The sequence below is a fragment of the Anolis sagrei genome, chromosome 2, assembly GCF_037176765.1.
Source record: "Anolis sagrei isolate rAnoSag1 chromosome 2, rAnoSag1.mat, whole genome shotgun sequence".
Classification (NCBI taxonomy): domain Eukaryota; kingdom Metazoa; phylum Chordata; class Lepidosauria; order Squamata; family Dactyloidae; genus Anolis; species Anolis sagrei.
Window position 1 is genome coordinate 57,642,479 of NC_090022.1, and position 26,151 is coordinate 57,668,629.

General features: G+C 42.0%; 1 protein-coding gene across 50 annotated transcripts in view; it reads right to left on the bottom strand.

Annotated features, from left to right (window-relative positions):
* SLMAP (sarcolemma associated protein) overlaps positions 1-23,674 on the bottom strand; it is a 117,618-nt gene extending 93,944 nt beyond the window's left edge. For all 50 annotated transcript variants that reach the window (XM_060766142.2, XM_060766143.2, XM_060766135.2 and 47 more), the window contains exons 1-2: positions 23,582-23,674; positions 22,188-23,330 (exon numbers count right to left, since the gene is read on the bottom strand). In XM_060766142.2, the coding sequence (XP_060622125.2) occupies positions 22,188-22,385 (198 nt within the window). In that variant the 5' untranslated portion in view covers positions 22,386-23,330; positions 23,582-23,674. The remainder of the gene's footprint in view (positions 1-22,187; positions 23,331-23,581) is intronic.
* Positions 23,675-26,151: the final 2,477 nt, after the last annotated feature.

Sequence of the window (26,151 nt, forward strand, 5' to 3'; positions counted from 1 at the left end):
AGAAGCTAAACTAACACTATTACTAGTTTCTTTTCACACTCAAGTATAGACTTTTCTATTCAGACAGGCATTTGAAATGTGACTATATAAGTCCTGTTTACACAACTGTTGTGCTGGTGTGGGTGTGTTTTTATCAATGCCTGTTTCAACATGGTTTTATTATTTATTGTGTAATTATGTTTTAACTTTTGCAGTTCATTAATTTTTAACTATGTCTTTTTAATTGTAAATCACTCTGAATCCCAAACTGGGGCAAATATGAGATAGAAATTGTGGTTATAGTGGAAATAAGATTAAGTAAGAAATTCCCTAAAATCAGGATTCCCAATGGTCTAGTTCTTTTGCTAGCTGTTTAGTAGAGCTGTGACCCAAACCTCAAAATAACTCCACAGCTATATCTCAAGACCGAATTAGCTTAGAATATTGCAACCTTGCTACCCACATGACAGGGACATTCTGTACATTTGGTGAAGTTTAAAATATGCCTAGTACCTTGCCCCACAAGCCTCCTTAATTTTAAAGGAAATTATTTTTAAAGGGATTTGTGACATGGTACATCTAATGATTTTGTCCCTCTCCCCCTCTATAACGGAAGAGTTTTGTATTTTTATCACTGAATAAACACCATTAATCTCCAGCTCTGGTTTTCTAGAAAAAAATGTATGCAATTTTACTAATATATTCTACTATTTTAATAAAGCTTATTTCCAGAAACAAACATACAGGGTTAAAGTTTTTTTTTCTTGACGCAGCTTAAATCTACTAATGAATATATTTATATTTTAATAACAGTTACTTGATTTTAACAAATCTGAGCTAAAGACATTTACACTGAAAACATACTATAAATGATGATATTCACAGAAAGGTAGGGAAACAAGATATGAAATTCCAATAATCATAGAATCATAGAATCATAGAGTTGGAAGAGACCTCATGGGCCATCCAGTCCAACCCCCTGCCAAGAAGCAGGAATATTGCATTCAAATCACCCCTGACAAATGGCCATCCAGCCTCTGCTTAAAAGCTTCCAAAGAAGGAGCCTCCACCACACTCCGGGGCAGAGAGTTCCACTGCTGAACGGCTCTCACAGTCAGGAAGTTCTTCCTCATGTTCAGATGGAATCTCCTCTCTTGTAGTTTGAAGCCATTGTTCCGCGTCCTAGTCTCCAAGGAAGCAGAAAACAAGCTTGCTCCCTCCTCCCTGTGGCTTCCTCTCACATATTTATACATGGCTATCATATCTCCTCTCAGCCTTCTCTTCTTCAGGCTAAACATGCCCAGTTCCCTAAGCCGCTCCTCATAGGGCTTGTTCTCCAGACCCTTGATCATTTTAGTCGCCCTCCTCTGGACACATTCCAGCTTGTCAATATCTCTCTTGAATTGTGGTGCCCAGAATTGGACACAATATTCCAGATGTGGTCTAACCAAAGCAGAATAGAGGGGTAGCATTACTTCCTTAGATCTAGACACTATGCTCCTATTGATGCAGGCCAAAATCCCATTGGCTTTTTTTGCCGCCACATCACATTGTAGGCTCATGTTTAACTTGTTGTCCACGAGGCCGCCAAGATCTTTTTCACACGTACTGCTCTCGAGCCAGGTGTCACCCATTCTGTATCTTTGCATTTCATTTTTTCTGCCAAAGTGGAGTATCTTACATTTGTCACTGTTGAACTTCATTTTGTTAGTTTTAATATTTGGCCAAACTTGCATAGAGACACAGGAATTACTGACAGAAGCCAAAACCATGTCAGGAAATCATGCTTTTCAGATTCCCATTCACCAGACTCAATGCACTACAAATATCCTTCCAAAGCACTAGAGTAAGTAAGGATTATCCAGGACTGAAAAGGGACTACAACTGCCAATTGTTTAGGAACCAATTAGCATCAGGAAATCAATTAGCTCCCAAGCAAATTAAATGCTCCCTATACATCTTGTTTAAAGGTTACGTAAAGTATCTCTAAACACAGAGTTTTTAGAGAACTGGGTTTTGTTAATTGTTGTGCAGATGTGTACATACAGATAAATGTATGTTTTTAATTACATATCAAGACCTATCATGATAAAGAATGAGAAAGTTGACATCTGACTCAATTGGCTGATAAGAGAGGCTCTTATTAGGTATGCATTAATAGTGCTAGTCATCCATACATGCAAATACTCCCTTATGTAATTAATCACTAACAAGCTCCTAGCTTATCAATTGACTTAGCCAATGCAAAGCCCCAATGAGAGGAAATTCCATACCTAAAATATTGTTACTGTTGGTAATCACAAGAAACAATAAGGTTAAGCATCTACAACCCGCGTTTGGAAATGACAAAGTAAAGCTCTGCACACTATTCAAAAACTTCAATTTTCTTTTCAATTTCACAAATAATCCTCATTGTACAGAACAAACCTAGCCAAGTTCTCACGTACCCTCACTGGTATAACAAAATCTTCCCTCTCCAGCAACCAAATCTGTAAAATGATTTTCAAGTTAAGTTCTCAGTGTTGGCCTGACTATTGATCTGCTGCTTCACCTCTGTATTCCATCCAGCAGGCAGCAGAATCTACCTTCTACTTCAATTCATTTATTTTCTTGATCACTTTCCCACTTGCTCCTTTCCTCATATGCATTTATTATGTTGCTCTTAATACAATTAAGCCTTTTGGGCAGGAGAGTTCAAGATAAATTCTACAATCAATCTATGGGGCTGCCCTATAATTCACAACAGCAAGAATATAATAGGGAGGGTAAACAATGCTGGAATACAAGGACCTGCTCTACACTTTACATTACCTCTGATCTCCTTCAATAGTCTTAATTTCAAAAGATGTTAGTGATTTACTTGGTTCATCTGCTTCATTTTCTCACTGCATATTTCTTAAGCAACCAGTGGTATTCAGGTGCTTAAGACAAATATGTGGACCACTGATTTCCCTCAAACAGAAAACTCTTCTTAGAAGAGTATAGGTTTTACTAATATAGGTTTTACTAACATATATATAGTATTGTTGTACACTTTTTTATCCTCCTGCTTCTCCCTCCCCACTATCAAACTTCAGCCTTTTCTATTTGAACTACCTCAAACAAGTGTGATGTAGTGGTTTGAAAACTGGACTACAACTTTGGATATCAGAGTTCAAACCCTACTTGCCATACTCTCTGTCTCAGAGAAAGGCAATAGTGGCAAAGCCACTGTAAAGAAATCTGGAAAAAAAATCACACCATTTTCACACGGGAATATATATACATAGCTCTGGAAAGGAATATATAAATGGCTCTGATAACATAATGTTAACTTAAAATGTAAAGGATATTATATTCTGAAATATTCAGAATATATAACTAGGACAGATCATTTCCAAATAAAGTCACGAGATATGGCATTCATTTGTGAAAGAAACAAATTTTATCTTCACCCAAACAAGGCTTTCCTATATCCAAAACTGAAGTTTTCGGGATTTTCAGTAATGATGCAGATATAGTGTAAAGCACGGGTCCCCAAACTAAGGCCAGCAGGCTGGATGCAGACCTCCAAGGTCATTTGCCTGACCCCCACGCTAAACTTGACTTAAAGTCTCCCTAAGTCTGAAACAACTTGAAGGGCACACAACAACAACAATCCTAATTAACTTGACTATCTCATCATCCAAAAGCAGGCCCACACTTCACATTGAAATAGTGTTTTCTTTTGTTTTCTATTCAAGGCCATATAATATAGTTCAGAACCGCATATATAGTCAGTGTAGACTAATATAATGTGGTTTAACTGCCTGGAATGTGTTCTGGATTATGCGATTTTAAAGGATGTCTTAATGTTATGTTTTAATTGGTTTAGTTTTAATTGATTCTGTTAATTTACCAATGTATTGTATGTATGGCATAGAATTGTTGTCTTTGTAAGACCGCCCTGAGTCCCCTTTGGGATTGAGAAGGGTGGGATATAAGTGTGGTAAACAAATAAAATAAATTCAACCAAGTTATATGGCAGTGTAGATCTAGGCAACATTTTGTGTTGAAGCCTTCTTTATTCATGCTATATGCCGTTGGAAAAAAGATCTATCTCCTATTTTTTCCATTTTGCTTATACAATATATCATGATCAAGAAATGTAAGATACTACAATTTTAATTAAAAATAGATATAATTTGGCAAATGAACTCACATTCACCATATTGCATAACCATTGAAATAATGAGCTATAAATAGAAAATCAGTTCCTGATTCAAATTTCACCTCAGTCATTATGTCACCCAATGATTTTAAGCAAGATCTAATTTCTCTAACCACAATCAAAATGTCTAACCTTAATTTTGTTTTAAGAATCCTGTCCCAAGCATAGTACTTGGAACATTTGCAAATATTAAAGCTGTCTCATCATGCAAGTTATCTGTTACTGAATGTTAGAAATAAACCAGAACCTGATAAATGTTAAATGAAAGTTAATATTTAAAGCAGATGTTAATTTACCAATGAATGTTAACAAGAGTGCCCTATATTTTCAAAAAAATCAACTTAGGTCTACTTTTCCATGGATAAACGTAAATACTGTACTTTAAATGTTATAAGAAAGGAAGTATCCCCTTCTCTGAATACAGCAGCAAAAAGCAGAAGTTTAATCCATCCAAGGAGAACCAAAAAGAATCCACTCTACTCTCCCCACCATGGATCCATGGCTTTTGCAAATGGCTGGGAAGGGAAATGGCGGCAGCGACCGGGGGTAGCTGTCCTCCTAATCCAGAATTGGGTTTTTCCCCTCTCCATAGAATTACCCTTGATTTATCCACAAGTCATATCAAAATCCATAATTTTGCCCAAAACCTGCCCTTGACTTATATAAGAGGTCAACTTGTACATCAGTATATATGGTAGTATGTGATAAATGATATTAACCATCCTAAAATTGTTACAAATTTACTTTTAAAAAATCAGAAACACGTTGCCTTCAACTAATGGTTCCTTAAGTTATAAAAAAATCTTGTAAGAAAGCTAAAAGCATTATTTTAAGATGAGCAAGAAAGTAAGGTTGCTTACCTGTAATCATGTTTCTTCTAGTGGTAACTGTGAAATTCACACCTGTGGTATTTCCCTGCGTCCACGCAGCTGACTCGGATCTTTCTTGAAAGCTTTTCCTAATTAGGGACTCCAGCCCCGCCCATCTACTCCTAATAAAGCCAGGCAGCGGGGCTTGGAGCCTTAATTCCGTACCGCGAAAGACAGTCGGAGATAAAAGGCATGACAGAATGTGGGGAGGATGGGCGGGTTGTGTGAATTTCACAGTTACCACTAGAAGAAACATGATTACAGGTAAGCAACCTTACTTTCTTCTGCGTGGTACTGTGAAATCCACACCTGTGGTAGACTAGCGAGCAGTCCCACGGATGGCGGGTGTCATGCTAGTGCAGAAAAAAGTACTGCTCTACCAAAAGCCGTCTCCTTCTTGGCAGCTAAATCCAATTTATAATGGGAGACAAAAGTATGCGGTGTTGACCATATGGCCACTCGACAGATATCATGCAGAGGCACACTGTGCAAAAAAACCATGGAGGGTGCCAATGCTCTAGTGGAATGAGCATGGATCTGAACAGGTAAGTCCAGTCCTGCCATTTCGCAAACTAGCCGGATAGCTGCAACTATCCAGGCCGCCACCTCTGGGTAGAAACAGGAAGGCCCACAGTATCCCTACGGTACTTAACAAAAAGTCGTAGGGACTTCCGTAATGGAGCTGTGCGGTGGACATAAAAAGCAAGAGCCCTCCGCACATCAAGAAGGTGCAAAGACTGCTCCAGTGGAGTAGAAGGATTTGGAAATAAGGTTGGAAGGACAATGTCCTGAGACATATGAAACTATGATGCTGCCTTAGGTAAGAAGGAAATGTCTGTGCCCAGCATGACATCCTTATGAAATTTCAGGTAAGGACTATCGACTCAAGAGCCATAAGCTCGCTAGCGCGACAAGCAAAAGTAATAGGCACTAAAAATGCCGTTTTCCATGATAGATGGAACATGTCAGAAGTGACCATTGGCTCAAATGGTGGTTTCGTAAGGGCGAAAAGAACAACCTCTAACCTCCAAGGGGGGCACAGGCCTACTTGAGGCCAGAAATTTCTAAAGCCTTGCAGAAATCTCTTTACAAAAGGATCGGATAAAGGAGAGGGAAGAGAATGCTCGCTTCTAAACGAATCTATATTTGCCAGATTGACCGTCAAGAATGATAATGAGAGTCCTGAATCTGACAGAGAGATCAAAAAATCCAGGAGGGAAGTGGAAGCAGACAGAGGCTGAACCCCTTGCTTTTGTGAAAAAATGCAAAAATGACACCACTTACAAATGTAACAATGTTTAGTGGCAGGGCTCAGGGCAAGGTCCAAAATGCCCTTTACTGGTTGAGAGAGGGCTGAGGCTGGAGCTGCCACGCCGTCAACCGGAACTGAGTGACCTGGGAGTACGGGACTGGGCTGTTGCTCATAGCCAGCAAGTCTGGTCTGAGTGGCAACTGAATGTAACAGCTGCCTGCAAGTTGGAGCAGAATGACAAACCATGGCTGGCGGGGCCACCATGGCGTGATGAGAATGCAATCTACCTGCTCTGCTTGAAGACGAGAGACCACGCTGGACAGCACTGGCAATAGTGGAAAGATGTACAGGTGGGTGGATGTCCAATCCAGGAGGAAGGCATCTCCCAACAGCCTGTCTGGTGGAGGCAAGACGTGCTCCAAAGACAAACAAGTCCAGAAGGGGAGTGTGCCATCTGACAAAGAGTTCCCATGCCTGGGAAGGATGAAGGGACCATTAGTGGTCAGTATAAACTGTCTGACTGAGGGAGCCAGCAAGAGAGTTCTTGATGAATGGCACTGATGGTTATGGTATACCAGTCCCCGATTCTGATGATGAGGGCAAGCAAATCACAATCGTGGTGGTGGTAGTAAGGTGGACAATACTGTCCATGAGCAAATGAGAGATAAGGTGCAGTGCCATTTGTACTGCGAGTAACTCCAAATAGTTGATGTGCTCCATGCCCTCTATGGCCGCCTAAGGACCATGGATGGTGTGACCCTCGAGGTGAGTGTCGGTTGCTAACATCGCCCACACAGAGATTGGAGCGATGAGTCCACTAGTTGAGAGACCTGTGGATGGCTAGAGGGACAATGACACATTCATTGGGCTCATCCTGCATGGGATGAAGTGCCCGAAGAAACCAATTCTGGAGAGGCCGAAGGTGCAAACAGGAGAAAGGAGTGGCAGCTGTGGTGAATGCCATGTGTCCCAAAAAGCACTGGACATCCTTGGCATGGATGTATGGCTTCTGCCAGACTCAAAGAGCTAATGAATGCAGATTCAGAAACCTGTCTTCTAGCAAGTAGGCTCTTGCATGCCAAGAGTCCAATACAGGCCCCATGAATTGGTTGTTTGGATAGGCTGAAGAAGAGATTTTACCTTGTTGATAAAAAGACCAAGCGTCTGCTATAAAGAGAGTAAAGTGAATGTTCCTCTGTAGATACTCACAGGACTGTGCACCAGCAACCAGCCATAAATATAGGGGGAAACTACTACCCCGTGCACCCAGGGATGAGCCGGCATACAGCCATCTCCTTAGTAACACCTGTGGAGCTGTGGAGATACCAGAATGAAGAACTTGAAATGAAAAAACCTGACTGCTAGTAAAAAGTGACAAAAATCTACCGTCTTGTGGTCTAATACCACATGAAAAAAGGCATCCTTCAAATCAATGCTACTGAACCATGTCTTGCTGGATAACAGAGGGAGGATGGTTGGTAATGACAATACCTGAAATTTGCAATATGCAATATATGCATAAAATCCTGTAAGGTCCAAACCTGGCCAAAGCCCACTGCCTTTATTGGAAACCAAAAAACAGCTGGGGAAAAGGAAAAAGAAGGAAACATAGAAAGATGTAAAGAAGCTACTGCTCCTTTGAAACAAGTAATTACCTCCTGCTATAACACAGGAGGAGGAGTGGCCCGTAGAGTCCCTACTGGGGACAGGTTGAAAAATTCAATTGCATAAACATGCTCTGTAATCTCCAACACCCATGAGTGAGAAGAGATCTAATGCCATGCATCTAAAAATGATGAGGTGGAGCTCCAAAAACTGGAGCTGAAGGGTTGGAGGCTATTAAAGAAGAGAAAATGCATGCGAAAAAACTATTGGCCCTGATCTTCTTTCCCTTTAGTTTGTTGTCAGCCCTGGATAATTAAGCTGAGGGGCTGGCCACCACAATCTAGGCTAGATTGTGGTAAAAAGCCAAACTTAGAAGCAGGCTATGTTCTGCCATGGGCAGTTATCCTGCCATTGCTCTGCCTACTTTGGAGAGGGTAGAGGATCTACACATGCTGGTGGATGGCTGCTGCAACAGCAGCAAACACCTTAGTACTGTATCGGTGCTGTGCTTAGCCGTAGCGTTGTGATGAGAAGCTAAGGTGAGATACTACTGACAGAAAGCCTTTGGGATCTGTTGATGTTGTAGGGGAAGAAGATCCAAAGAAGGTGCTGAGCTACCTGAGAGGCTGCCAGACAAGCATGGTAATGAATCATGCAAGTAAGTAGGCTAGCAGTGGGGTGGATCTTCTTATCACAGTGGATTAAACAACTTTGACCACAATAAAGTTCAGTTTAGTAGGCTTAACTAACCACTCTGCTGAAAAGGTGCATATGCAGTAAAGTGCAGTTACAAACTTAGAAATTCCAGACACAGATACAGGAGTTGCCCTTTGTTTTTCTCCAAGCTTAAGCGAATATGCAAGTACTGGGAGAACTGTACTTGGAGCTTGTTTCTGCTGTTGCTCAACTGAGAAAAGCAGATCCTCTAAGCAATCAAGGAGAAAAAATTAGGTAACACATCCCCTAAGGAAGCTGGGATGGAAAAATCCTCCTCAAGAGTAGGAGAAATCTGCTACTCATAGGAGTCAGAATCTACATAGACTCATTGACTGGTTGCAGCTGAAGGAAGCACCAGAATGAGCTTAGGAAAAAGTTTTAATAAACTCCTGAAAACCAAAAGAAGGGACTACAAATCCTTGAAAAGGAAAGGAGGGTGCAGTTTGCCTATGCAAAAGAGTAGCAACCTACCTGTTGAGGCATGGGCCAAGTGGAGATGGGGTCCAAAAGACACAGTACTTACATTCTGAGCCGTCACTGAAGCTCCCAGGCAGCATGACACAGAGGGAGGATAGTAGCCCGAAGGCCCCTCCAAGGAGTTATATTCCATGGGCTTAGACCCAAAGCCTTGGCAGCCATCACTCACACAGGTGGCGTGGCTGCCTTGAGCCTCCCCTCCCCTGAGGGGGGCAAAAACATGGCAGGAATTGTTGCAACCCAAAGGCCCCTCCAAGGCGTTATATGCCATGGGCGTGGAGGCAAAGCCTTGGCTAGCCATCACTCACACAGGTGGCGTGGCTGCCTTGAGCCTCCCCTCCCCTGAGGGGGGCAAAAACATGGCAGGAATTGTTGCAACCCAAAGGCCCCTCCAAGGCATTATATGCCATGGGCGTGGAGGCAAAGCCTTGGCTAGCCATCACTCACACAGGTGGCGTGGCTGCCTTGAGCCTCCCCTCCCCTGAGGGGGGCAAAAACATGGCAGGAATTGTTGCAACCCAAAGGCCCCTCCAAGGCGTTATATGCCATGGGCGTGGAGGCAAGCCTTGGCTAGCCATCACTCACACAGGTGGCGTGGCTGCCTTGAGCCTCCCCTCCCCTGAGGGGGGCAAAAGCATGGCAGGGATCGTTGCAGCGTCCACTGCCTGCTGGGGTAAATGGGGCAGAGAAAGCACGGGCAGTGAGAGCAAGCTGTCCTTAAAAAACAGATACAGCTGAGAGGCGTGGCTGCAACCCAAAACAAAGTTATTGGCACAAAGCCACAGTGGCAGTTTGTTGCCACAAGCTCTACCAGTTCCTGGGTCTGGAAGGGGTGGTAGGCTGGTAAAAATCTTCTTCCCTCCTGCTTTCTGAGCGAGGGGAACAGAAGAAAAAGAAGGTAAGTTACTGCCCATTGCCAAAGGCAAAAAAGCCTGCGCCTCAGAGGACACGGCATTTTTTTTTTTTAGAGGGAGGGAGTGGGTTTGTCCTCCCACTAGCCTAAATAGGATAAACAAAGGTCCCAGAACAAAAGTTGGAATTGCTGTCTGTTAGAGTAGTCAAACTGGAGTCCTTGAGTCAAACCAATAGTTGTTTTAGGAGAGAACACCGAGTTGTTGCTGCTTTCGCGGACAAAAGGAATTAAGGCTCCAAGCCCCGCTGCCTGGCTTTATTAGGAGTAGATGGGCGGGGCTGGAGTCCCTAATTAGGAAAAGCTTTCAAGAAAGATCCGAGTCAGCTGCGTGGACGCAGGGAAATACCACAGGTGTGGATTTCACAGTACCACGCAGAAGAAACCTCAAGTAAAGCTAGCAAAAGAGTTTGAAAGAAGAGGAATAACGCCCTTGGAGTTTACCTAACAGGATAAAGCATTACTAGTTATAGCCTGACCACCAGGATCATCCATGGATACTACAAAACATGGATAATAGTGAACCCTATTATTTTCAATATACATGGGCCAGAAGTATATCACAGAATCATGCTGGAGGGCCTAGAGAAGTCCACAAACACTTTCAGGGGATGGGTTTTGGGGGTGAAAGGATGGTTAAGTGGAACCATGGATATGGAATCTGTGAATAGTTTATGTACGCAATAAAATCATCCCTGCAGTTACATTCCTACATACCGTAAATACTTCAGAATGCTAAGCCCACCCTAGTGTGCAGTCAAACAACTTAAAAAGTTACAGCTACATGCATGATTTATTCTGAAATGAAAAGACCCAATTAATATATGCCTTAGTCATTTTTTTCACTGCAATATTCCATTATGCAAATATAAGTAAAGCAAATTCATGTTTTAGTTTTTAGTTTTAATAATGTTAAGCTGGCTTTATTGTTTCTGGGCCCATCAATGTTTTGTGCACATTCTTTACCTTGTGCCCTGTCTGACCAGTTCATAATTACCTTTCCTAAAATGCTATTCTATTGAACTTGAGGAGTAATTTTATGATACCTCTCACATGCCGTGCTCTCTGAAATGAGTCATAGTAATTAACCTGCAGGTACTTGTACAATTCTGGTATCTATCAAGATGGAGGGGCAATTACACAAGCTTACCACCCTGCAATTAGGCCCCAATATTACAAAATCTTCAAGGTATGTGATCTGCATTGGCAGTTGCGATGGATAGAGGATATTTCATCTGCTCCTGGGCCTAGGCATGGTGGAGTTATGGCTGCTGCTGCTGCTGTTTCTCTCTCTCCAAGACCAGGGCATTAGAAGTGGCATGGATGGAGGACATTTCATCTGCTTTTGTGCCTAGCCATGATGGAATTGTGCCATTTCCTGTCTTTGTTTTTTTCTGTAATATATTAGTTATAGGTACCAGTCTTGTCTTGTTGATTTGTGATTTTTTTAAACCATTCATATAGTTGGTATTGTAGATTGAAAAATGTTGACTGTGATTATAGCATCCTTGTCTTGTGGATCTGAAGAGATGTGATTGTAGAAGAGGTCGAAGTAGGGGTTAATTTGTAAAGACTCAATTAGCCATATTTTTACTGCTTTTAGGCATGCTTTACATATGCAGCCAATGAGCCAAAGAATTTAAAAAGCACAGCTATAGACCTTATAGAGAAGCATATGCTGTTGATGTAAAACAGTTCTAGAACAGGAGACTTGGAAGACTCATGCATTTAGTCAGAATGACAATTCTTCCACATTCACATATTTTGGGGAAAAAATCTACACATAAAACATTAGAACGACATGTATCACACTGTCCTCCATTTCACTTTGTAAGACAATGGCAGAGGTTTCATTACCACATTAAACTGTTGCAGTGTCTCTTCATTTTTTCCCATTTATGGCAATCTTATGGCAAACCTATCACAGGGTATTATTGGCAAGATTTTTTCACAGGCCTTTTCACTCCCTTTTTCTGAGGCTGAAAGAGTATGACTTGCCCAATGTGACCTGGTGCATTTGAATCCTCGTCTACCAGAGTTCTAATCCGGTAGGTTTAGCAGAGGTTTAGCACAGCTGGTAAATCATCAGCAACTATAAGATCTATCAACCAAAAGGTTGCAAGTTCGAACCCCGGGTCAACATGAGCGGTCGACCGTCAGCCCTGCTCACTGTTTACCTAAGCAGTTCGAAAACAGCTTTAGCTCTAATTAGAGAAATTAGGTACTGCTAAAGCGGGGAAGGTGTTTTACAACGTCATAAAGAAAAAGAGGATCAGAAAATACTGGAATGAGGAAGTCCTGATGGCTCTTCGTCATAGAGGATGGAACGACAGCACCCCCTGTGGACTCAAGCCCAACTATCCATGGAATCAACACAAAACCTCTTTCTGTTCTGTCTGTGTACTGTCTATACAAACGGCATTGAATGTTTACTGTGTATGTGTACTTGTGATCTGCCCTGAGTCCCCTACGGGGTGAGAAGGGCAGAATTTAAATAAAGTGTTGTAATTATTATTATTATTATTATTATCATCCAACACTCAAAACACAACAAGCTGGCTTTCATTATATTATCAACCCAATCTATAGACACTATGAGCCAGTGGTTCTCACCCTGTGGATCCCCAGATGTTTTGGCCTTCAACTCCCAGAAATCCCAACAGCTGGTAAACAGGCCAAAACACCTGGGAACGCACAGGTTGAGAATCACTGCTATAAGCACAGCTCCTGGCTGCCATATGTTTCACACTACATACTGCTAAATACTAGATTTGGAGCTCTCCTTTTAGCCCTAACAAAGGGGAAAGTGCCCATAAACTCAATTTAAGGAGAGAAAATTCCAGCTATCAATCATATAAAATGGGGGTCAAGGAGTGTATTCTACCCTATCCATTTTTCCAATCAGCTAATTGACTTTAAAAAAAAACAACGTTCCAGCTTCATGAGGGCCCATGTGGACAGTTTATCATATCTTTGTTCCAGTTCTCTGTCAGCATCATATCTCGTTGCAATAACTCCCTCAACAATTCATATGGCTATCTCCTCACCCTGGTTTTAGGAAAGAATTTTCCTTCTGCCTTTATCCCATCGATTATCATTACATCTGAACTTGTTACTTCATCACCATACCCACGAGTTTTGCAAATTTTATGGCACAACAGACTATGCACCTGTGAATATTAAGCTTACTGAAATCAACTTTCTTAAAGTCCAGAGCACATATCCAGCCACATTTCTTTTGTCGTGTCAGGAGCAACTTGAGAAACTGCAAGTCGCTTCTGGTGTGAGAGAATTGGCTGTCTGCAAGGATGTTGCCCAGGAGACGCCCGGATGTTTTGATGTTTTACCATCCTTGTGGGAGGCTTCTCTCATGTCCCCATATGGAGAGCTGGAGCAGATAGAGGGAGCTCATCCACGCTCTCCCCGGATTTGAGCCTCCAACCTGTCGGTCTTCAGTCCTGGCGGCACAAGGGTTTAACCCACTGCGCCACCGGGGGCTCCTTCCTTGTATCCTGATAATATAAACCAACACAACTAGGTCTTTGAATTCCGTTTTGGAAAGATGGAAAAATCACAAAATTGGAATACAAATTAATAGTCAGCAGCTGTAAAAAGATGCGGATCCAAGTAAAAGAGCTTGCACAGTCAGTATGAGCAATGTCCATTTGTCCTTCTATGTCTTGCTCCAAAAGACAACACGATTATTTTAAATTCAAAGACATAGTCATGTTAGTGAAGATCAGTATGTAAAGGGATACTATGGTACTTTTCAGACTAAGTAAAATAAGTTTTTTATGTAAGCTGTTGTAAACTACTAGGTAGACTCAAGTCTACCATAGTAATGTTTTTAAATTGATTTTAACCTAACATTTTTATTCATGGTGTAATTGCCTTATTATATTTGTTTCTGTATGTTGTGGCATCGAATTGTTGCTGGTTGTAAGCCACCCTCAACCCCCCCCCCCTCGGGGGTTGAGAAGGAGGGGGTATAAATGTTTGAAATAAGTAAATAAATAATAAATGAATACCAAATTCTATGCTACAAAGTTCTTTCTCCAAGTTAGTCTCAAAGATGCTATAAAAATTCTTTCCATAATCTGTTCTAAACATCTCTCCCTAATTGTCTCTCAGAAGTACAGGTTTTATTAAGCTTAGACTGCCAGTCTTAAGCAAGAAGCCATACTCTGTTAGTTCAACCTCACGGAATCTGCCTAGCAAGGACTCTTGACTCCAGCCACTATTAATTGTTTCTGATTGTGGGACTTGGTACAAAAAAGACCCTGTCATACAGTCTACCAAAGCTGCATCTGACTTGTGCTCTCTCTCTCTCTCTCTCTCTCTATATATATATATATTCCCCAGCACACTCTATACTCACATCTGGTGCTGAATTCCAATTTCAGAGTCAGACCTTTCTCCCTAATTTCAATGCTGTCACTAAGCCCTCCATTAGTTAAAAAAAATCTGCCATACTTGAGAGGGATCCCATTTTGAAAGTATGCCACAACATTTATAAGGCTATGAATATATCTGCAGTGAGGAAAGAAATTACATAAAATCTCATAGCTATAGATTTAGCCAACTTGATTTATCCCTCCTGCACCCAACCATAGAGTCTAGGGTATTCACTGAATTCAGGTATTCACTGAATCTTGGCGCAAGTACTCCAACACCTAACTCAATTCTTATCCATGTTTGTGTTTTCTGAGTTCCCCCTACGGAACTTTCTATTCATTTTTTTCTTTGGTTGAGTTCAGATTCAAGAAAAACTCTTCCAAACGCCTCCATTCACGATTCTATTTTTGAACTGTAGTGCAAGACTCTGCAGATCTTAGGCAACCATTAGTCTTCCTACCATTACCTGTACCAACTGGATCTGAATGGGGACTGAAAACTACAGGCGATTAACCACACTTTTTGGCTCAAAGGCTGAGCAATACCAGGACACAAGAAATATCTCAGTAATAATGAGCAGCCAGCAGATTAAATGGTTCCTCCTCTGAAGCAAGGTAAATATACGTACTCTGACTATTTTATCTTAGTATGTATTTGGAACTATTTATCCTGAACAGAAGCACTTATACATGCAATATTGTATTCCAAGTCCCCCTTCTCTCTCTTAACTCAGAAGCCATTAATGTGTTACAACTGCTGTTATCATTAAAAATCCTGACCTTTCTTCATACATGAAAAGCATTAAATTCTAGTTGTTGAGTATTTCATCTGTATTTCCATCATTCAGTTTAAAGGCCAGAAATTATTTTTGAAATACCTTGAAATATTATTCAATCACTAATGGTCCCGGTAGCAGACACCATTGCACTAATCAACCAGAGGTTCCCAGAAGATAACACACCTCTGTTTCACCATTGCCTCACCACCACCTACTTTCAGTGGGACAATGAGTTCTACAAATAGAAAGATGGAGTAGCTATGGGGAGCCCTCTCAGCCCAGTCATAGCTAATTTCTACATGGAACACTTTGAAAAACAAGCCCTGGAGACAGCAACAAAAAAAGCCTACAATATGGTTCAGATATGTGGATGACACTTTCACCATTTGGAGCCATGGAGAAGAAGAACTCAACAGGTTCCTGGACCATCTGAACAGCATCCACCCAAACATCAAATTCACCATGGAAAAAGAAAATGAAGGAAGACTGCCTTCTCTAGATGTCCTAGTCATCCGCAAACCAGATCAACAATTGGGTCACACCATTTACAGAACACCCACACACACAGATAGATATCTACATAAAAACTCCAACCATCACCCAAGTCAAAAAAGAAGCACCATTAAAGCCTTGGCAGACAGTGCAAAAAGAATCTGTGAACCCCACCTCCTTCAAGATGAACTGAACCGCCTCAACTGGGCTTTACAGGCCAATGGATACTCCACCTCAGACATCAGAAGAGCTGCAAAACCAAGAACAAGCCACGAGAATAAAGATGAAGATCCACCATACATCAAGGGAACCACTGACCTGCATAGGGAAGCTGATGAGGAAACACAACATACAAACAATCTACAGACCCACCAAGAAAATCCAACAAAGGCTACGTTCAGCAAAGGACAAGAGGGATCCTCTCACTTCTGCAGGAGTCTACCGTGTACCATGCAGCTGTGGACAAGTCTACATAGGGACCACCAAACGCAGCGCCCAAACACGAATCAAGGAACATGAAAGGCACTGCAGACTACTTCAACCTGAGAAGTCAGCCATAGCAGAGCACCTGATGAACCAACCTGGACACAGCATATTATTTGAGGACGCAGAAATGCTGGACCACTCTCACAACCACCATGTCAGACTACACAGAGAAGCCACTGAAATACACAAGCATGTGGACAATTTCAACAGAAAGGAAGAAACCATGAAAATTAACAAAATCTGGTTACCAGTATTAAAAAACTCTAAAATTGCAACAGCACAACAACAGAGAGGAAACAACCGAGCACAACTTAACACCTCTCAACAAAAGATTCTCCCAGGCTCAGCCAGGCCTTCAAATGCTAATGAAGGTGGTCAGTTGAAACATTCACACCTAGCTCTAGCAGAGAAGAGTCCTTTGTCTCACCCTGGTCATTCCACAGATATATAAACCCTTTTGCCTAGTTCCAACAGACCTCACTACCTCTGAGGATGCTTGCCATAGATGCAGGCAAAACGTAAGGAGAGAATGCCTCTAGACCAGGGGTCCTCAAACTATGGCCCGGGGGCCGGATGCGGCCCTCCAAGGTCATTTACCCGGCCCTTGCTCAGGGCCGGATAAATGAAACGAAAGCACACAACAACAATCCTATCTCATCAGCCAAAGGTAGGCCCACACTTTCCATTGAAATAGTAATAAGTTTATATTTGTTAAAATTGTTCTTCATTTTAATTATTGTATTGTTTTTAAGTGTTTTTGCACTACAAATAAGATATGTGCAGTGTGCATAGGAATTCATTCATATATTTTTTTTCAAATTATAATCCGGCCCTCCAACAGTTTGAGGGACTGTGACCTGGCCCTCTGTTTAAAAAGTTTGAGGACCCCTGCTCTAGACCATGACCATATAGTGCGAAAAACCTACAACAACCCATTATTCAATCACTATTCTGATAATACTATCTTAATGATAAATGAATTTTTCTAACCAAACTCAGAGAGCAGTGAGATGGCTATTTGAGTTGTAGAATTCAATTTTAAGAATGAATGTTGTTCTAGTTATGAAAAACTGAAGCAATGTGATTATTATTGGATCAGAGTCAAGAAATACAGTATTAGCTCTGCAGCACTGACTACATTTGGTTTCACTGCAGGAAAATCCTGATCAGTAGGCAATAAGATCTCTTACCTATTAAGTGCTGGAATCTCCTCTCTTCCTGATTCTAAAATAAGATGCTGCAATGATGTTTATTTTAAATCAATTAACATACATAACTATCCACACTCTATCTCTATACCCAAAAACTAAATGTCTGAAACAAAAACAAAAAAACCGTAGCAATAGACACAATCAAAAACATATCAAATAATTGTATAGACTTCTATTCAGCTATTTCACTATTCTTTCACTTGTAATAATACTGACAAAAATAACAGAAATTTACTAACTTTGTACCCTGGTCTACATGGTTTTTGGGGATTCTTAAAGAACAGAACTACAGTATTAGTGCTGAAATTCCCCTCTACTTGTTTTGAATTTTCTAACATTTCATTGTATTTCCTTTAATGCTGAACACTCATACATCTTTAGCTTTTGAATATTTTGTAGTTGCTGAAATTTGTTGTCTATTATCAATGGATTTACCCTTCACAAGCTCCAACATAAGACTGACATACATTGGGGCATCGTCCTGATGATAATCTACTTAAGCGTTCAAGACAGGTTAGAAAGAGTGTAATGTTTTCTAGCTGCCAAATGATGTTAAAGGATCATTACAATAATGATAATAAACACGTGCCTAAGGCCACATGCATATCCGCAGGTATACAATCTGTTTTACTTGTTCACACCTCCTTCACTCTTAATGAGCTCAGTAGTATCTCTATAAAATTCAAAGAAGCCACAGAAACAGGTATCATGACTGTTTTCCCTTGATATCTCTGAACCACAAGAGAGAGTGAACATTACATTATTTCACAAGACCAAAAAGTAGCCAAAGCATCAACAGATTCCCAAACAGCAGAACAAAATCTGTTCTGAAAAGTTTTAAAAGACGTCTAGTTGTATGTTTGTAGTATGCTTACTTCTATGTGCCTGTTCCAACTTCCATTAAGGACCTTATTACGCTAACCAGTGATTCTCAACCTGGAGTCCCCAGATGTTTTTGACCTTCAACTCTCAGAAATCCTAACAGCTGGTCAACTGGCTGGGATTTCTGGGAGTTGTAGGCCAAAAGCATCTGGGGACCCCAGGTTGAGAACCACTGCGCTAGACCTTAAAGAGTAGGTAAAGAGTATGCATCCTATTTGAAATTCGGTGGATGCCTTCTGCAGAATTCTGGGGTTTGTAGTTTAGGGAGGGGTTTTAAACTGCTTAGCTAGCAAGGTCCTGGGCCTCACTAAACTACAAACCCCAGAATTCTGCAGGGGATAAAGCAGTAACTGCTGATGTATCAAACATGTGTTTTCTGTATGTAAGGTCACCAAGATCTTGAACTGGGCGCTCTGCCAATGTTCAATTACCTTACACTCTATGCCACTATGGTGGCTTGCCAGAAGAGCAGATGACTGGCCTGGTCTCTGTTCTCTTCAGTGAGATTATCATGAACAGTCAAAGGATGGTGCAGCAATTCCCAATACTGAATGGGTTAGGTGACAGAAGGGGACCAACAGGGCTCCATGTGGTCTGTAGAAACACTGCTAATATTGGTCTGGCTCCTTGGTCTGAGCAACTTGTTGCCCAGACACCCAACAACTCTTGTCCCCTCTTACCTGTCTTCCCAGCTCAGCCAACAGCTTGACTCAAACCCATCTGCTCTATTTTGATACAGAGCAACACCCTGGCAAGCATACATATGGTTGTTTCCCCTTCAAAACCTCCAAGAGCTAATGGCTCTTAGAATGGAAAAATGGAAGAGCTGTATACATGGGCATTAGAGTTTTGCACTAGGTGGAACATAGTCAGTGCCATGAGAATGCACATGTAGTTCTTCCTCAGCCAATCACTACAAGTTAGAACATGTGTCTGTACAAGACAAGCGGAGAACAACCTACTGTGGAAACATCTGCATGACTGTGGGGTGAGAGGTAGCTACTTGGGCAGGTAAAACAGAAGATATATGATCTCCACAGTATTTAGTTCCAAAACACTATCTTAAGCTATCTTAAGCTTGCATTCTTGTTAAGTAATGTGTTGTCGGAGGCTTTCATGGCCGGAATCACTAGGTTGCAGTGAGCTTTCCAGGCTGTATGGCCATGTTCCAGAAGCATTCTTTCCTGACATTTCGCCTGTATCTATGGCAGGCATCCTCAGAGGTTGAGGGGTCTGTTAGAAACTAGGCAAGTGAGGTTTATATATATGTGGGATGTCCAGTGTGGGTGAAGAACTCTTGTCTTCTTGAGGAAAGTGTGAATGTTGCAATAGGCCACCCTGATTAGAATTAAATAGCCTTGCAGCCTCAAAGTCTGAATTTGAACCAAACCTCTCAACCTTCGAGGATGCATGTCACAGATGTGGGCAAAACGTTAGGAGAGAATGCTTCTGGAACTTGGCCATATAACCCAGAAAACTCACAGCAACCCAATAAAATTTCACCAGTAGCTCCATTGTTCCAAGGTTTAATTAAATGCCATTAAATATAACAAAACAAATCAGAATTCATTTGAAAACTAATAATTTTAGACTCAAATTTTTGCCTCTGTTTTCAAAGTTTGCTGCCATATAGTTGGACTGAAATTTTGGTAAATCTTAAGGTATCTTTTAAAAAATGATCAATTATTCACTATATTTTTTCATACAAATCATTGGATAACTCTGGCCATAGGAGATGCAGCACACCATGTACTAATCAGAACCATAACTAACTGTTTTAGTTTATTTCAATCCATTCTTTTAAGATGTAAGGTACATCTTTCAGGTAGCGTTAAATGACTTCTGCTAACAAATATAGATCTTTATTGTTACAAAGGAAATCAAATTCTCAGTTTTGAAATGGCTTCTGTTCTTTCCATATATACAAGATATTGTATGTTACATTTCATATGAAATCCATGTTAGGCCTTATGAAACTCACCTTTCAGCTTGTCCCATCATGTTTTGTTATTGCACAATACGGATTAAGACACAGAACAAACATTCTTACAATGTCCATGACACACTGTGCCAATTAAGCAGTCAAGTGGCAATTTTGCTAATATATTAATCATTAGTCTTCCCCAGAACCAGAAATATTTACACAAAATAAAGAGCGTAAAGACAGGACCTTATAATTAACATGTTTGGTAGTTAGTGGTCTACTTAGATTAATACTTCAATTCTAAGAAAGCTATTTAGATAGTTAAAGCAAAATTGATTTAAGTGTCCCAGTTTAGTACCTGAGGGACAGACGGCAACACAGGAAAGCCTGTAACATTTAAACTGCAGCTGTTCTTACTGGAAAGACCTAGCCTGAGCTAGGATGACATATAATGTATATGCACCAATTCTATCTCGCTTGGGAAGAACTATGTGTGTGTTTTTTTTAAAAAAAACTCAAATCCTTCATAGCACCTGATATGATTACAGTCATTCAGAAAATACTGTTGAGGCTCTAAATTAGGTTAGTTGTCGTAGTTAGGCCCCAATGAAATCAATAAATGTGAAAAGCTAAATACAACTTATGTCAAACAAATAAGTAAGTAACCTAACATGGATCCAAATCCAATAATCATAGTTCAATATTGTACTGAGAAAAGCTTAAAACAGCTAGGACACCTTTATCCATATTTATTTAGTAGATGCCATTTATTAAATGTTAATTCTGAGTTTTAGTCTATGAGGCTCAAGCAAGGCCAACCAGTTACGCAGTCGTTCTTAACCTGTGGGTCCCCAGGATTTTGGGGATACTTCTAGTAAGTAATAATAATATTTATTTATTTATTTATTTATTTAAATCAGTGCTGGGCTGGGAAGAAATCCCTAAATGGATGGCCCTTGGTTTACAAGCTGGATGGCCACCTGCCAGGAGAGTTTTGATGGTGCCCTTCTACCTGGAAGAAGGGAGTTGGGCTAGATCAGTCGTTCTCAACCTGTGGGTCCCCAGATGTTTTGGCCTACAGCTCCCAGAAATCCTAACAGCTGGTAAACTGGCTGGGATTTCTGGGAGTTGTAGGCCAAAACACCTGGGGAGCCACAAGTTGAGAACCACTGGGCTGGTTGTCCCTTGGGGGTCCCCTCCAACTCTAGGATTTTTTGTGAAAATGAAGAATTGGTTAATATTTCTTTCTTCTATTAGTTAATATGAGAGACATTCAATGTTGTAGCTATTTTTTAAAAAAGGTTTTTGTCAAAAAAATTCCTAAAATCAGTAGATGTATGAATATTTCTTAAAGTTGAGGAAAATGATCCCCTATTATTTTGGGTCACTGTATAGACAATTCAAGGAGATAGTTCTTGCAGCTTTTATTTTTAAATGTTGTTCGTAAAATCTTTGAAATTTCCCCAAAATATTGTGGTTAAGTGAAATGTTCTGACACTTGATGGGCTAACAGTGGTAAATGTGTTCTACCATTGTAGCAAGTTCCTCCCCAACAGCTGTAAAAATGAGGGAGAAATGAGCCCCTGAAGTTCCCCCACTTGTGTAATTGCTAAAACTACAGGAATTGAACAGGAAGACATAGTTTTATAATTTTATTGTTTTTATTGCTTTTATGGTTTTTAATGTATTTGATGTAATTTTTTGCTTTTAACTGATGTATGTATTTATATACGGCATGTAATTGTTGCCGATTTGAACGCCGCCCTGAGTTGCCTTCGGGCTGAAATGGGCGGGAAAAAAGTGATGTAAATAAATAAATAATAAATAAACAAAAACTCCCATGAATCTACTAAAACTCCCAGGAATCCCAGCTGTTAAGATTTATGGGAGTTTACGTTTCAAGTTATGGGAGTTGAAGGCCAAAACATCTGGGGACCCACAGATTGAGAACCACTGCCCTAATGAAAACAAGGAAATGCAAAGTTTATTTTACTTCTCTTGGGGAATGTAGGGTGTCTTACCTTTCCTGTTTTCTGATCAAACCAGACAAGCGCATGGTTCCTAGACAGGACCTTGCAGTCAAAGGTGGCATTATTCTGAGCGGGTCGACATCGAGCCACTGAGCGCCCAATTTTGACAGGCTCATCCAGGTAGACATGGCGTTCTTGAAACGGGTGAGAGTTCGGGCGGCAAGTGAAGATAGCCAAGGCTGAAGGCATCGAGGAGAGATATGCGGTGCCACACCAACCAGGAAAGAAGAGAAACTCTTCTTGACCCAAGCCACCCTCCACAGTTGATGAGCAAAAACCTCGCAACACTTCACATTAAAGCAGGGCAAACATTATCTGCCAGTGAGATCTAACAACGCATACTTTCAGTGTGTGAACCAGTGCGGGCAATAATCCAGCAAAAAAGCCCCATTGTCTCCGGCAGCGAGTCTGCAAAGTTCCACTTTAATCCATGTCTGTCAATAATGAGGACAAGCATCTGAAGAGGAACAGAGCTTGTTAAATTAAGGTGGGGATGGCTATAACTCCAAGCGAATGACTCACGCGAAAATTCCTGTTTGGGATGTAATCGCGCTTTTCCCTTCCATCAACAGGGCCCAGGAGTTTCCCTCGCGCGGGGCAAGATTCAGGGAGTGGGGAAACGGGGGAAGGAAGGGCCAAAGGACTGCAAAACAACCCAACGTGAGAAAAAGGTGGTCAGCCCAGTCCAGGGGTGAGTCCACGGCTCGTCTTCCTCGGGCATCAAGGCAGAGTGAGGCACCTCAAGGCGAAGGGAGAAAGAAGCCTGTCCTCCTCCACCACCACCTCCTCCTCCTCCTCAGGCCCAGGCAGGAGGACTCAAAGGGCCGGCCGCCCAATGCTCCTGGGAGGCAGGGGAGCGCTCTTCCCGGCCAAGAGGGCTCCATGCACCTGGGAAGGCATCCCAGGCGGTGGCCTTTCCTGAGCAGGGAGGCAGATCTGACAGCAGGCGATGGCCAAGGGGAAGGAGAGGGGCCAGGGCACTGCAGGTGTCTCCTGCTGCTGCTGCTGCTGCTGCTGCTTCTTCTTCTTGGCTGAGGTGCAGGCCTGGCGCCTTCTTGCCTGCCTTCCCAACCTTCTCTCTCTCGCTTTCTGCCTCCCTCAGGAGTCCGTCGACGAGGAAAACTTTCCTCCGACCTGTGGGAAAAAGAAGAGAAGAGAAGCGTCAAAACAAACGCCGGGGAAGCTGAAGCGGGGAGGGGAGGCCGGCCCAACCGCCGCCTTCCCACTTCAGGAGAGAGCGAGCGAGCGAGGGAAGGAAAGAGGGCCGCCCTTCGCGGAAGGAAGGAAGGACAGCCAAGCGGGAAGCTCCCCTCCTTCTTCTCCTTCTCCTTCTCCTTCTCCTCCTCCCCTCCCTTCCCTGCCCTTCCCTCGCCAACCGCTCTTACCTTCCCAGCCGCAGTGGGAGCCGCCATACTGACTGGAAACCTACCCGGTATGGCAGCAGCAGCAGGAGGGAGGGAGGGAGGGGGAGGGGGAGGAGGGAGCCGAGCAGGGGGAGGAGCCGAAAGCAAAGCTCAGGGACGCCCGGGTTCCTCTGCGCAGGCGCAGAGCCGCAGCGCGCCCGGGCAGCGCATGCGCGGAAAGGGGACGCGAAGCCTGTGGCTTCCGGCTGGTTGCCCTGAACTAACCGGGCCGCTTCCGGATCTCTTCGGGAACACAAGAGGAGGTTGTTGCCCTAGTTGAAGTTCAGTGTTGTCCTTTATCCAGAGCGAGCGGGGAAAGGTCTTCTATGGGAAGGCGGGCAAAATAATGCTCTCGCTGTCCTCAGGGGAACTAAAAAGTTAATTCAGAATGTTTCAAAGATCAGGACTGCCCCACAGCCTGGATCCATGACACCTGTGTGGTGCCAAATGCCCTCACCGAAATCCCATCTGGTCTTGGAGGCCGAGCAGGGCCTGTCCTGGCTAGTTTTGGGGCCCTTCCACACAGCCCTATATCCCAGGATATCAACCCTAATGAGAGCAAATATGATTTGGGCCCCACCTACACTGATCATTTAATACAGTTTCAAGTCAGTATTGAAGAAAGTGGTTTCAATGTTCATATGATTACCTAGGAAAATCCTGGAACCAGTTGAAGGCCTGGGTGATGATTCCCCAAACCACAGAGCATTGATGCACATTAAGGGCTTTTAAAACATTTTTGTGAAGGTTTATTCTCTAGCCGCCACAGTTTGAAGCTAGCTTTGAACTGCATTAAATGGTCAGGGTAGATGAGGCCTTCGTTCATGGCATTTTCTCGGATTTTACAAATTAACCAGCCCTGGCTTTTGTAATTGTATGATATTGTATGATCTGTATTTTAGTGTATTTTGTATTAATGTATTATGATGCTATTAATTAATTATTTTGTAATAATTGTGCATTGTAATTGCTTATTGGTAATTTATGGATAATGTGTTAAGTCAATTGTTATATGTTGTATGGAACCACTGCTGTTTCTACTGTTTTTACTGTTTGTGAACCGCTGTGAGTCGCCTTCGGACTTGAGATACAGCAGTATATAAGCAAAGTAAATAAATAAGTAATAAATAATAAATATTATGTTTGCTATATTTGTGTTGAATTTTCTGCTGTTAGCCGCCCTGAGTCCCTCTTCAGAGGTCAAGAAGACCGGGTTATAAAAGCTCTAAATAAATAAATAAATTTCATTTTCGAAGGCACTAATTAACAAACCACAAAATTGCACATAAAAACACAATAAATGTGTCAGATTTCAAAACATGATAAAATCTTCCCCATGCCTTCTTCAGCATTTTACCATTTTCAGTAGGTCTCACTCCCAGTGGCCAAGTATTTTGCAAATAAAGGCCAATTCTTGTCCTTGCAATACTTTTATGCCACTTCATGATGTCAGCTGTAGACAATCTTTTTGTGTATAGAAATACAGTCACTGGATGTTGAAGAAAAAGCACCATGTCCGAGGGCAAATTTGAATAGTTTGGGGTTGAAAATGGTCCAAAAATCTGAAAACTTCAGGAGTCCTTCCACCCAGCCCTATATCCCAGAAAATCCCACATTATCGGAGTGTGGACTCGGATAACCTAGTTCAAAGCAGATATTGTGGGATTTTCTGTCTTGATATTCTGGGATATAGGGCTGTGTGGAAGGACCCCGAGTCCACACTGCCATATATTTAAGTTCAAAGCAGAGATTGTGGGGTTTTTTGCCTCTATATTCTGGGTTATATGGCTGTGTGGAAGGGACCTTGGATGGGAGGCTGCCAACTAACTCCAGGCTGTATTTCTGAGACAGGATCTGGGAAAACTAACACATAGGCCCCTTCCACACAGCTGAATAAAATCCCACGTTTTCTGATTTGAACTTGGATGTATGGCAGTGTGGAGTCATCAATAACTAGGCAGATAATCCACAATATCTGATTTGAACTGGCTTATCTGAGTCCACACTGCCATATATCCCAGTTCAAAACAGATATTGTGGGATTTTCCGCCATGATATTCTGGGATATATGGCTGTGTAGAAGGGCTCTAAGTGTCCCTTGCCTGTGAAAAAAATGCCTGTGTTCCTTCAAGATTTCTGGCAGTCATCATTGCATTAACATTGGATTTAAATCCAGTGCTGGCACCATCTAAAGTGGAAATTGATGGGCCTTTTTAGTCATGTTGTGATCGAGTTAACTTCAGCTTACGGTGGCCCCATTAATGAATCAGAATCATAGAGTTGGAAGAGATCCCAAGGGCCATCCAGTCCAATCCCATTCTGCCATGCAGGGAAAGCACAAACAAAGCACCCCCGACAGTTGGCCATTCAGCCTCTGCTTTAAAACCCCCAGAGAAGGACACTCCAGGCAGCATATTCCATTGCCAAGCAGCTCTTATCATCAGGTAGTTCCTCCTAATGTTTAAGAGGAATCTATTTTCCTTTGGTTTGAATTCATTGCTCCTTGTCTCCAGACTAGCAGAAAACAGGCCTGCCCCCTCCTCAGTGTGACA